The 14,321-nt window shown below is 38.4% G+C and overlaps 1 protein-coding gene across 6 annotated transcripts in view; it reads right to left on the bottom strand.

The window, feature by feature from the left end:
• The window catches only part of LOC121878199 (probable aminopeptidase NPEPL1), a 29,432-nt gene that overhangs the window by 13,018 nt on the left and 2,093 nt on the right, over positions 1-14,321 (bottom strand). For 5 of the 6 annotated variants that reach the window (XM_042384266.1, XM_042384265.1, XM_042384264.1 and 2 more), the window contains exons 2-8: positions 11,313-11,416; positions 9,927-10,099; positions 9,484-9,666; positions 7,639-7,806; positions 4,486-4,575; positions 1,417-1,641; positions 97-275 (exon numbers count right to left, since the gene is read on the bottom strand). In XM_042384266.1, the coding sequence (XP_042240200.1) occupies positions 97-275; positions 1,417-1,641; positions 4,486-4,575; positions 7,639-7,806; positions 9,484-9,666; positions 9,927-10,099; positions 11,313-11,406 (1,112 nt within the window). In that variant the 5' untranslated portion in view covers positions 11,407-11,416. The remainder of the gene's footprint in view (positions 1-96; positions 276-1,416; positions 1,642-4,485; positions 4,576-7,638; positions 7,807-9,483; positions 9,667-9,926; positions 10,100-11,312; positions 11,417-14,321) is intronic. The other variant, XM_042384268.1, reaches the window with a different exon arrangement.

A 14,321-nucleotide genomic window follows, 5' to 3' on the forward strand; every position in this document is an offset into this window, starting at 1 on the left:
TTTCTTTACTCGACCAGAACTAGATTACGAGTAGTACATACAATTTGTATCGAATGTTTTTCTGACTTCCAACAAAAAGCAAAAACTTCTAATTACCTTCCAGAATATAGTGTATGAATATCATCTGGCTTTGTTGCAGTGGGTCCAACAGCATTTTCAGCCAAACAAAATACAGCATGAAGATTTTGTGTATATCCTGCTCGCACAGCAACATAAAATGCCCCTAATATTGCTGCTGCACCTCCACAGTCTCTCTTCATTCCTGGCATGCTTGTCTGAAAGGAAAAGTCATTAATTGGGATGCGCACCAAAGAGGGTCAAAGGTTCATATGCCCATGACTCTGGCCTATATAAATCAGAGAAAGTGCCCTCTTTGTGGATTGAGAGTAGACACATTTATTGGGGAGTACACAACTCAAAGCAACATTGCAGTGACTTGTACAATATTTCTATTTAGAATAATATTTTTAAGTATAGAATACACTAATTATTTCTAAACTTGAGCTTATCGTAGCATGATATTAAGTAATCACACTCGATTTCCCCATTGTATTCTGAGATATAAATGGAGACCCTGTATACTGTACATGATGTGCTTCATCGTATACAGAATATTAATATCACTTACCATCACCATCCATCAGTAGACCCATCAGCCCATAGTAATATTTAATCATCCTTCACTAGTCCTTTTGCCAAGTCTAAACCGATCTGTAATGCGACTGTTGAACTACTCTGATACAGTTTGTGTGTTGGAGTAGTAGGCCAGATAGTAAGGGTGAACTAGCTTTGCATCCTCCATCTTGAGTGTATCATTAGCTTTTGTGTTGAACTGTACATAGAATGTAAATTAAAGTATAAATAAGAAAATCCAAGTGTGTGCAGGGGCGCCCAAGTTGATAAAGTGCAAGTATCATTCCAACATCATATTATTATTCAGGGTGTGAGTACAGTACTGTATATAATATTCTAAATTATCTATTTATGCAAAATAGTGTTCAGCAATGTGATGTGCAATATAGGAATGTGCTGAAAGTGATTGGAAATAACTGATTCCTATCGGAAGCATGATTATAAGTTGAATTATATTCTTCCATATAGGTCATAGTACAAGGCATAAGCTGTATTGCCCTCGGGTTTAAGGTGATCAGCTACATTATTACCATAGAGTATATTGGGTTACTGCTTTTATTCAGTGTATGTGAGGTTTCCACTTCATAGAAAATATATCATACAAGATTTGAGATTAACATATGAAAACATGGCATTGAAAAAAAATTAAAGAATATGATGCAAATGTGCTGAAAAGCCTATCTACACAAATAATCATGTAGGATAAATGAACTGTCACTTCTATAACTGTAACATCATTGTAAATAAAGCAGAGAACACCTATAATCTTTAACTGGTGCTTACCTTTGTTTTGATGCTAAGACCACCAGTGTCATAGACAATACCCTTGCCAACCCAAGCCACGTTCTCTGTCCCACCTGGTGGATGGTGAGATAGCACCACAAGAGCAGGGGGATGGACAGCTGCTTTTCCTACACCATAGATACCACCAAAACCTTTAGCGGACAGCTCTTCGCCTCTAATGATTAGAGGCTTGATTCCTAGAAAATTTGCCACTTCTTGTACCTCCTGTTAAAACAAAGATGCAAATTATATTTTGAATTCTTATACTACAATAAAAATATATTTTTCTAAAGAGGTTAAAATGTTGGCAAAATACTTGTCACTTTACAATTACACTCTCATCTACCAGTGAATTCCTTTCATATGTTCAATTTTTATGATTATTATGACCTCAAATAATTTACAAGAACATGATCATTATTTTATTATAATTACCAATTTTAAACCTGTCATTTAGTTTCCTTGTTCTGTAAGATACAATGAAAAGAAAATGAAAATGGCTGTCAAGTTTAATGTTCAATAATGTGTGGTTCTCAGTTTACCTAGGATCTGAAATATGACTTGTCAGAGCTAAAGCTCCTTATTAGTACAAATGGTTTTTCTTTTTTAAATCTATGGATGTAGCTCAGGAGAATAACTATCTTACAGCAATCCCCCAATATACAGCAATTCATTTAACAGAAATTTGCTATAAGGGAAAAGTAAAATGATAAACAAATGCATAATCTATGGTTTTTGCATTGTGAACTTCAGACTTTGCAGGCCTGTTTGTCCCATTATTAGTGGGATATTTGTTTCCAATTGTCTCATGCTGGCTGGCTTTGTTTTGCTTATGACCCATCTGAAGCTAAAGTTTATAAAGAATCCATTAGTTCACTCTTGCTCAAGATGTCAGGAAAGAAGCCAGTAAATACAAGCAATGATGCAGGTAAAAAACTTAGCTACATCACAAAAACCTTAAGCCTTGTTACTTCTATAGTGAGAACAATATGGGACAGTAAAGAAAACTAAAGCCAAGTGCTCAAGCTGCTGCTACTTTAAGAGCATCAAAGTTGTCATATAATACATGTGAAGTGATGGAAAACATGGATTGTATGCTTATTGTTTAGATTGAAGATCAAACACAGTGTAATGTACTGTTAAGCACCATAGTCATTCAGGATAACGCAAAAGTTTGTTCAGTGAATTACAGACCAAGAAAGGTTAGTCCTTTCAATAGCACCATGAAAATGTTCACCAAATTATCTAAAATAAGACAATTTGGCTACAGGTTGTAGCAGCTGACCAGTAGGACCAGTAGTGATTCTAGGATTGTTTTTTGGGCGGGTGTATGGGGGGGGGGGGCTTGGCTTAGAAATGTCCCCAATTTGTGTGACTGAAGGAGTACTTAGGCACCAAGCAAAGAATAGAGTGTACCGTATAAGATTATACCTGTAACACACAAATAACATTAATAAACTTACTGTCACTAAGTCCACAATTTATACTCTTTGCATTTGTAATAACAGTATAGTATTATCCTAATAAACAGAATATCCATGTCTATATTTAGGGCTTCATTCTTCAGATTAGTGCTGGATTGAAATTCTCTTAGAACCTTACTTCCCAAAATACCAAGACTTTGAGGCCCTTCCTTACTTGTGCTGTAGTTTGCTGACTGTCTCTCCCTAGCTTCATTGTGCTTCCTTAACCTTACTGTGCTTCTCTACCTTCAATATGCTTCCCTTCCTTCAATGTGTTTCCCTACTTTCATTGTGCTAGTGCTTCACTACCTTCACTGTGCTTCCATAACTTCACTTTGTTTCCTTGCCTTCATTGTACTTCTTTACCTTCATTGTGCTTCCATAACCTCACTGTGCTTCAAGCTTTCCTACCTTCACTGTTTTTTCTCTACCTTCACTACACTCCCCTCCTTCACTGTGCTTCTCTTACCTGACCTTCCCTTTCCTACAAACATTGGCACTGACTGTGGAAATGACGAATTGTGGAAAATGCACAGTAATAATGAACAATTCCCTAAAACTACGAATAAAATCTTACCCAAATGAAGGGTGAAGGGATATAAGAAAAAAGGAAAGAAAAAGAGCTAGAGCTGTGTACAGTGTTGCCTCTGGACAGAGTGGTCCCTTACTGACAAGTGACAACATATGAAAATATGTAAACAATCCTGTATAAGTTGCATCTGGTGGCTGGGGCTGCCATACCATTAGATGCCCTTCTCTTTCTTCACATACACAACTTACAAATTGCAATATGTAACAAATTAGTTCCCCCCAAACCTTTTCACAGGGGACAGTCTGCATCCCCCATGCCCCTCCAGTAGCTATGCTACTGGTGCCAATGCAGCGTATGTTAGGGGAACAAGCACATGAAGTTGTAGCAGTAGCAACAGCGCAGCACCGTGGAGATGTCACACTCACATACCCATCTCCCTACACTCCTTCCTTCCAAGAAGTCATCATCACTATTTTTTCCATTAAATGAAGTTTACTGCATTCTTTATTGTGATTTTATTAAACATCTATGAGTCAACTTTCCTCTAAGCAATGCCATCTTGTAAACCTTGAACTTGAAATGAGTTGGCTTGACTCTCCCTATAGAAAGAAAGCACTGCTACCACCTTCCTCACTCTCAGGGCAACTGCTAAACAATACTGCCAGTATTGTACAACTAGGTAGAAAAAGAAACAGCGATGGAAGGAAAGATGGAGCTGAGAATGTATTGGTGCGCTTTGCTCATGACTGGTGGGTGGTTTGAGGAACATATCTCTAAATATATAATGGAAATCAAGAAAAAAGGGTAAATTGGGAGATGCCTGTGCCTAGTATTAGTAAAAATACATTAAGTTAATACACTATGCCTGTGCCTAGTATTAGTAAAAATACATTAAGTTAATACACTTAAGTTATATCTTAACTAAATACATGCTTCAATATCTTCCAACAGACTTAAATAATGTCCTGTGAGTTTATATCTCACCCCAGAAAGGCTTTCTTCAAAAAGACAAGTGCATCAACTGATTTCTAAACACTGTGTAGTAGGAAAATTTCAATTGCAGTAATTACATACCCCAATAAAAGAATCTGTGTGCATCTCGTTGGCTGGTGTATCAACGATTCTGGCAGCAAGGCGAACTCCGTATACACCATCATTTAACACCTACCAGATGAGATTAACATCAAAACATTGGTAAGTCTTTTTTTCTTTTTCTAACCATGATGGAATATAGAAGCATACCTGTATATGTAACTAGAAGAGTGATCTATACAGTATTCAAGCTCAGTTTGCCTAATACACAACAATATTGAAGAGAATCACGAATATGTATGATTTAGCTGTGTGGTAAGAGGCAAATGAATGTCCTGCTTCTAGAGAACCGTGGGTTATAAGATGACATAGTGCAAAAATAAGAAGTGGAAAGAGTGAAGAAGGCAGATGAGGAAGAAGTTTGATGAAAGAAATATTATACAGAAAGAGTGAGGAAAGAAAAGAAAATGCATATATTGTATTGGAAGGAAAGGGATGAGGGATTGAATTATATCTGCATGCTAACCATGGAAATTCAGCAAGAAAAGATTGAGCCAGATTGCCTCATATGAAGTGAGGGAATGGTTGTTGATGAAACATACAACTTCGGATATAATATTGTCCAACATTGATAAGAAGGACCACAATATATTGAGGTACAATGAGGATGAACCTGAAAAGAAACCCAAGTATTTTATGCCTTCTTTGCAACATTAGAAATAAAATTCTGGGAGATTTCATTAGCAAGACTGAGTATAATGTACTCAATAGCTGACATAAAGGAGGCGTTACTGAAAGAAAGTGGAACTCTGGAAAATATGTTGTCTGTAAGAGAGAAAAGTAGAAATGAATGTAACAAGGTCATCTCTGCTTCAATCTGCTATGGGCTCAAGATGCATTCAAGGCAGTTGTGATATTTGGGTCATCTATTGGGAGACTTAAATACTGTACAGTGATATCTCCGTTAGCCGGAACAATTGGTGCAGAGCACTTCCAAGAATGAGAGATTTCCGGGTAACAAGACGACTCTCTCAAAGCCAGAAAAAAATCTCATACCCGGAATTTTCTGGGTAACGAAAAAATGATCTCAGAAGTTCCAGAAATTGCTCATTACATGATCTCTCGAACCCGGAAAAATATCCCTGATCCCCAGAATTTTCCAGGTAACGGAAAAATTTTCTCTGAATTTCCAGAAAATGCGCCTGATTTTCATCACGCAAACCCAGAAAAACTCCCTCATCCCCGGAATTTCCCAGGTATCGGGAAATTTTTTCTGGAATGTTCCGGAAAATCGTTCCCAAAGCCGGAATTTTTCGGAAAATCTGGCTTTGGGAACGATTTTCTGAGAAAATTTCAATTCCGGCTATCGGCGAGTTCCGGTTTTGAGGGATAACGGCTAAGTAAGATATTACTGTAATTATATGCATAACAATGGTAGGAGAAGCATTGTGCTATTCCTGGGTGTAGTACTGGAAGGAAAGGTGGTGTTCATTAACCCTTACGCCCCGGGTGATGTACTAAGACGCCCGACTAGTGCGCCCTGGGTGATGTACAAAGACGCGCGCCTTTTCCCGCCACTGTTTGAATGCACATCGTGCGTTAACAGGTACCAGCGTGACTATTTGTCTGTCACAGCACATGGAGGGGAGCATGGGTGGGCTCAGGGCGGTCAGTAACCATTTCCCTTTAGACATGGAGAGTCACTCCTCAACCTCCCGTGTCATGTCGTCAACCCAGATCAAGTGTCGCCGCCACAGCGGGTTGGATGATAGTAAGATACGAACATAACTATTTTAAGTGAGTGCTGTATTGTGCGATTCTGGTGAAAGTGGTGATGAAGGCAGTGATTATATGCCTAGTGATCCTGAGAATAGCATCGAGTCAGAAGATGTTTTAGGGACAAGTGGTGATAAGGACGAGGCACAGCCAGTGTGGTGTAGACCCACCACGGGTTCACAGTCCAGACAAGGGACAATGGATGCTTTTGTTTGGTCTGATGACCGTAATTTCCAGCCTGACATCCCTGATTTCAGATGCTTATCAGGTGGAATTACTCCAGAATTTTCTTGTACAGAGGAATCAAGTGAGATGGACTACTTTTGTGCCTTCTTTGATGGTGCATTCATGGACTTACTGTATACAATACTGAGACAAATAAATTTTATGAGGACACATGTGATGCTGACCCCCGCCTTGGCCACTCTCCAAAAATGCGCCGATGAACTGATGTTGTTGTGTCCAAATTATATGCTTTTCTTTTTGCATTACTAATGCTAATGGCACATGTGAAAAAACAAGTATTTCAGGAGTACTGGATATCTCATGATGACATCACAGCAACTCCATCGTTTTTTAAATTCATGTCAAGAGACCGGTTTGACTCCATCCTGCGTTATCTACCTTCTTGGACAATGTGGCACGTGAGGAGTGCTTGTAAATAGTAGTGTAATTGTCAGGTATAAAGTGACATATTTGTGTAAAAGGTACACAGTTGTATGCATTCACTCACCACAAGCGATAAAAGAGGCATCAGGGTAGCACCAACAACACCACCATCACCACCTCTCCTATGCACGGTCAGAGGAAAGCGTTTTGGTAAGTACTTTCTTTTGTTTGTTTATTTTCCATTGTTTGTCCATTTTATTATGTTGTATCAAAGTAATATGACTAAATGTAGTGAAGTTGTATTGTAGTGTAGTACAGTATTACTAGATGATAATGCTATGATTATGTTATAAATGAATTTATTTGTGGAATTATTATTCCAATAATTATTTATATGACTTGGTTTCTTTCCCAAACACAAAGACAGCCTGGCGATAGACTGCAAGAGTTAAGCCTTACTATCTAAGGTAATATTGAGACCAAATTCTAGTATATATGACTTTAATAAATATACAAATATGAAGAGATGAAAGTGGAGAATTTAACCAATTACAACACTGTACTTTTCACTTTTTATTGACTGAGCATAATGTCTACAGTATACCAATGAATATGTTTTTTTTTACACCAGCAATGACTTGGCTCACTAGTCTCATAAGCAAGAAAAGATATTGTATAACAACTGAGTCACACACACAGAAAATAGAGATGAAAAAAAAATAGAAAATGCAGAAAAAATAGACAAAAATGAGAGAGAGAGAGAGAGAGAGAGAGAGAGAGAGAGATTAATAAAAAATATTTCAAACTTACCTCAATGTCCTCATCTGTTAATGGAGAGTCTCCCTTTCCCACTAACAACAATTCTACAGTTACAGTATGGTTTGATGATGAACCAGGGGCAGTCTTTCGGGAATATGTTGGATATGCTCTTGCAACACCACAAGCACTAGCAAAGAGATCTGCTCGTTCACAAACAAGCTGCAATAATTCAAAAGAAGGATTAATTTTGTACATGTGGGTTGTGTCTTTAAAAAAAAAAAAAAAAAAAAAAAAAAATTATATATATATATATATATATATATATATATATATATATATATATATATATATATATATATATATATATATATATATATATATATATATATATATATATATATATATATATATATATATATATATATATATATATATATATATATATATATATATATATATATATATATATATATATATATATATATATATATATATATATATATATATATATATATATATATATATATATATATATATATATATATATATATATATATATATATATATATCGTAAATCCACAATGAAAATAAATCTTGATAAAATTTGAAACATTACCTTCATTCAAGACATCTTCAGAGTTGCCTCTGAAGATGTCTTGAATAAAGACGAAAGCTAAGGTACTCCGTTGTTTCCATTTTCCCGTGTGATTTTATCAAAATATATATATATATATGTATATATATACATACATATACACGAGGTCTGTCCGGAAAGTATCCAGCCATTGTGAATATTGTGAGAACTGGTCGTGCGGCCTTGATGTAACATGGCAGCCACTCAGAGAGGACCGTACTGCGCATGCATGAACAGCCATACTCCCGTGGGACAACTCAGTTGACCGGCAGACGCCGTTAAGTGAGCGTGGGTACTGTGTGACTGTCGCATTTACAATTACCAAACAATAACGAAGGAGTACTACATTGTAGTTTTTCGCCGGCTGAGGGATGCGGTAAGAAGAAAACTACCGCAGCTGTGGGCAAGTGGTGACTGGCAGCTTCATCATGACAACGCGCCTGCCCATTCATCACGTCTCGTGCAGGGTTTTTTGGCAAAACATCGCATCACCCAGGTCTCTCAGCCCCCCTACAGCCCAGATTTGGCTCCCTGCGATTTCTGTCTTTTCTCAAAGCTAAAATCGCCGTTGAAAGGGAGGAGATTTCAGACCGTGGACGAGATTAAGGAGAATGCGACGAGGCAGCTGATGAAGATCCCGAAAGAAGACTTTGCAGACTGTTTTGAAAAGTGGAAGGGACGCTGGGAGAAGTGTGTTAGGTCCCAAGGGGAGTACTTTGAAGGGGACTAGGGCGCCATTGTCCTAGGTAAGCAATATTTTTTTTAATAGTAAATGGCTGGATACTTTCCGGACAGACCTCGTACCCGCCAAGAAGGGTACTTGTGGAAGGCTTTTTGTTTTGTTCAGATAATAATTGTTAGTTCTTGTGGTATACTGCCTGTTAACATGGGAGGCAATGTGGTTGGACCTTCATGTTAAGATGATTGAACACTGACACTCAAATATCTTTCATTGTGTCAGTCCATGGTTGTTCTAAGGTAAATACTAAAGTTTGTTTTTGTTTTCACTAGATTTAGTAATGCTCCACTAATATTTTGGGTATTGTTTATTAACACAGGTCTGCATGTCAACAGGGTTCCACTCACTCATTTGAGTGCCAGGCATCTCTATGGGTTCATTTATCAAAAACAAATGACCATGACCTACTGTAGCTATGCACTACATCAGTGCAGTTGGTAAAAAGAATTACCTTCAGTTCTTCACTCACAATTAATATTTAGAGAACTGACTGATGCAAAAATGAATTCTCCTCATAACTTACCACAATGCATTCTTCAGTACCCGTTGAGTGTGTTTTGATTATCTTTGTGATGGAATGGGTTCGTGATGGAGTATTGTGTCTAGAACACTTCACAGGAAGGGCTGCCACAGTAGCCAAATTTAGGTACAGTGAACAGTAGTCAGTTGGGGAGGGTTGAAGGCCATTTACTGCGAGGGTCCATGCCTGTGAAAAAGAATTCTCCTACTAACTGTCACCAAAAGAAGAAAAAACATATCTTAGGCAAATACCACACAAACAAGTCCTTGTTCCATTTAACATCCACTTTGCAAACACTTTTGGTACTGAAGCAGAGACACTTTTGTTTTATCAGCAAATTACTGTACTGCACTTGGCAGCAGTACACTATTACAGTACAGTACTAGCTGTATCACAAATAAAACATTTATATCCAAGGACTACTGTAATAGTGCTTATAACATTACTTCTTCATCAACTCGTGGTTGTAGTTTTCCTGCAACATCACTAAATGAGAGAGCAGCAAGATGTCCTAGCTGACCAATTATCAACACAGGACATTTCCGTGGGTCAGATGTACTGAGGGAGCCTTTGAACCGGATCATGGGGCTTCCCATTCTTTCTGTCGATCCCACAGCCCCTGGAAGAAACACATATATAGAGTTGAACACAGAACAATTTCCAATTGTAAGAAAAAAGCATCCATAACCAATATACAGAGTTGTAAAAAGTACTGGACTTTATTACTTAGGTAAAAAGTACTGTACAATATTATTACATTGGTAAAATGTTACTCAAGTAGAACTTAAAGCATCCAAAAGTCAATGTACTCAAGTAGAAGTAAAAAAAGGATCTCATTCTTAAGGTACTGTACTCAGGTACTAAAAGTAAAAAGTAACAACAAAGTTATGTCTCAAATATTAAAATAAATCAACAGTAAATTATACAAAAACAGTTTACAAAGATAAGAATAAAAGACAAACAGCGTTACAGATGTTTATTACAAATCTTTCTACACTGTATTAAGATTAATCAATGACTGATTTTCAAAATTATGGCTGTCCAATCAGGATCTTTTAGGCCTAAATATAAGCCCAGCATGATCTACTGAAATTGAATATATTCAGCCACTCTTCTCCCTACAATCCATTGTAGGGATGGTTAACGGGTTGAAAATATATCAGTCCAATACTATGATCACTTTCTTCCCTATTCAAACAAATATCGTTGACGTGGACTTATGGTCTGCAGACATAAAGATGTCTTTGCTCACACTGGGTTAGGGTACAGACCCATTTGGCATGTATCCGAGGTGGGGATGACCCGCACTTCTCTTTCCTGTAAACTCTAACTGTCCCTTATGCTAACAGCCTTTAACATTATTGCCTTGACTGTCCACTGTCAGGGAACTCCTACCAATATATGTTACCACCTACTTATTCATAATAATTGAGATTGAATTCTTGGACACTACCCACGCTTTGGTGGGTGCTAACTCCCATTGTCCTTATATCATATCAATATTGTCTCCATATCACAAGTCATAACGTGTCCTGCAAGACATGAGTACCAATGTACTAAGAGTCTGATTGCATGGTCTTGTGACTAGGCTTGTCACCCCTTGGTATATAATAAATTTATTAAATAAGAAATAATAAGCCCAACATGACTTAACAGACGCTCACAAGCAGCAGATGCAGGTAGTGGGGAGTTAAGCTTCAGAGACAAGTCACAAAATGTCAGGAAAGACCTCAGTAGCTTCATTCCATCCCCTGGACATTCCAAATAGCTGTCAAGCTCCTTCAGTTGAGGAATTTGTGGATGATTGTTGACTAAGTTTGACAAAGACTCACCGTGAACTGTCCCTCTAATTGGGGGTGTGGCTGTGGTGACGTCACCCTTCGATTCTAACTGATGAGTGGCTGAATTTTTTGCACCACGTAACATCTGGCAGGTGCTGGAATTATGTAAAGCATTTTAGAATCACAGCCTCATTGAAATTCATTTTAGGTACAGGTACCTGTATAGGCAAACAGCAACTGACATCTGATGGAAAGGTGGGGGGAGAAGTGAGGAGATTCGATGAGGGACGGGGGATAAGAGGGTAGGCTAAGTGAGGTGGGTGATCAAAGTGCTAGTGAACACAAGAAGATCAAAGGGAAAATCCGATGTCATGGCCACTGCCACCTGATCTGACTTCGCCTCACAAGACCTCTAGGTATGTTACCGCATGGTGTCTCCCCACACCCTACACCCACACAACTCTTTTACTGTGGTTACTAATTAATTAATTTAAAAATATATTATTAGTTTGTCACAGACATTAAAACTCTATTTGTTTGTTTGGGGATCTGTACAGCATTCCCAACTTTCGGGAGGCAGCTTTAGCTATGTTAAGGACGCGTGATTTCCATGACATATTAGAGGAAATGGTGAGGCCTAGCATATCTATTTCAAAATTTGGCAGAATGATAGCATCCTGAAATGTAATTGGTGGGAAATCATCTAATTTAGAAAGTGTAATTGGTAAATACTGAATTTTATTACTATTGAATTTAACAAAGTTTCTACCTCCCCATTCAGAGATGCTGCACAGATCCGCATTGATAGAAGTAATGATATCAGCTCTAGAAACAGATCTAGTTTGAGAGTTAAGAGGAAGGGGAAAATGTGAAGAAGAGTGAAGAGTAGAATCATCAGCGTAAGAATGGATAGAATTAGTTGTAGTGTGAAGTAAATCATTGATAAAAAGAAGGAAGAGAGTAGGTGAAAGAACAGAACCCTGTGGGACACCACTATTGGTAGAGAAAGAGCGAGAGATCGATCCCTAGACAACAACTGCAATGGATCTGTTCTCAAGGAAGCTAGAGATTAGACAAGAAAGTCGGGGAGAGAAACCATAAGAGGGAAGTTTAGAAAGCAAAGATTTGTGCCATACCCTGTCAAATGCTTTGGAGATGTCGAGGGCCAAGACGAAAGTTTCCCCATAATCCCTAATAGAGGATGACCAAAGATGGGTGCAAGAGGAGAGCAGATCAGTAGTAGATCTGGCCTGGCAAAAGCCATACTGGTGATCCGACAAAAGAGAATGGCGTTCAAGGAGACGGAGAAAATGGGAGTTCAAGATAGTTTAGAAAATCTTAGAGAGGGATGAAGTTAGGGCAATGGGGAAATAGTTAGAGGGATTAAAATGGTTACCCTTCTTCGGGCCGGGCTGAACCAAGGCATGCTTCCAAGAAGAAGGAAAAGATTGGGTTTGAGGCAGAGGCGAAAGAGGCAAGCAAGCACAGGGGGCCAGAGCTTCAGCACACTCCCTCAGAACACGAGGGGGTATTCCGTCCGGTCAGTGCGCCTTACACACGTCTTTTTTGGATAACACACCGGTAACCCTGCGAGTGGAGATAATAGGAAAGCGCATGGGTTCAGTAGGAGGAGCAGGGGTAGGAGGGATAGAGTGGGAGTCGTCTAAGGTGGAATTAGAGGAGAATAAGGTGCTAAAGAGATTGGCTTTGTCAGAGTTGGCTATAGAGATATCAGGTCGGAAGAGAGGAGGAAACGGAGTGCAGAAGTTATTACAGATGTTTTTCGTTAAGGACCAGAAGGATTTACTAGAGAAAGAATTAGTCAGGATAGTGATATCTTCGTTAGCTGGAACAATTGGTGCACAGCACTTCCGGGAATGAGAGATTCCAGTTAACGAAATGACTCTCAAAGCCGGAAAAAAATATCGCTCATCCCCGGAATTTTCCGGGTAATGGAAAAATTTTCTCGGAAGTTCCAGAAATTGCCCATTACAGCATCTCTCGAACCTGGGAAAATATCCCTCATCCCTGGAATTTTCCGGGTGATGGAAATATGTTCTCAGAAATTGCCCATTACATCATCTCTCGAACCCGGTAAAATATCCCTCATCCCCGGAATTTTCCGGGTAACGGAAAATTTTTCTTGGAATTTACAGAATATGCACCTGATTTTCATTTCTCAAACCCGGAAAAAACTCCCCCATCCCCGTAATTTTCCGGGTATCAGGAAATTTGTTTGGAAATTTCCAGAAAATGTGTCCCTTGGAAAATTTTTCCCAAAGCCGTAATTCTCCCGAAAATTCCAGCTTTGGGAACGATTTTCCGAGAAAATTTCAATTCCAACTATCGGAGAGTTCCGGGTTTGAGGAATTCCGGCAATCGGAGAGTTCCGGGTTTGAGGAATTCCGGAAGGGAGATATTACTGTACTTAGCCAATCAAGAGCACACTCATGGTAAAATAGTGTTAGTAGGAACTAAGCTGGTCATGGCAAAACATCCACTACGGATAATTAAATAAGAAGTTGTCGCCTCTTTTGAAATAACTGGTAAATATTTGTCCATTGGCTGTCTTCGGGTTTTGAAACAAAAATAGGTGTTTTTGGTGTATTATGGTGTTTTACTCAAATCTGACCTTCATTTCTTGTGCAAATTAGCATAAAAAACCCCAAAAAATAACAATATTTAATTTGTAACAGAAACCGTTAATTTGCACCAAAATAGCGGTCATGTTTGAGTATAAAAAACAAAACAAAAAAACACCTAACGTTACCTAACCATTTTTTTGGAGCTTACCTGCTACTGTCGTGAAGGATACAGCTGGGTGATCTGATACGCTTATGGTTATAGACAAGAGAATTGGTTTTTTCTTTAAAGTAAACAGCTAGATAAGAGAGAGAACACTTTTCACGCCATCATGAGCCTTCAAAATTCTAAGTATGCGGTGAAAGTCTGCTTCAAAATGTTTGGCCAGCCAAGTCACATGACACGATACTTGTAGGTCATTGGTTGTCATGTCGCAAAGAGAAGGAGGAGAGGAGAAGTGACTCTGGAAACATGGCA

The sequence above is a fragment of the Homarus americanus genome, unplaced genomic scaffold (genome assembly GCF_018991925.1).
Source record: "Homarus americanus isolate GMGI-L3 unplaced genomic scaffold, GMGI_Hamer_2.0 scaffold45562, whole genome shotgun sequence".
Taxonomy (NCBI): domain Eukaryota; kingdom Metazoa; phylum Arthropoda; class Malacostraca; order Decapoda; family Nephropidae; genus Homarus; species Homarus americanus.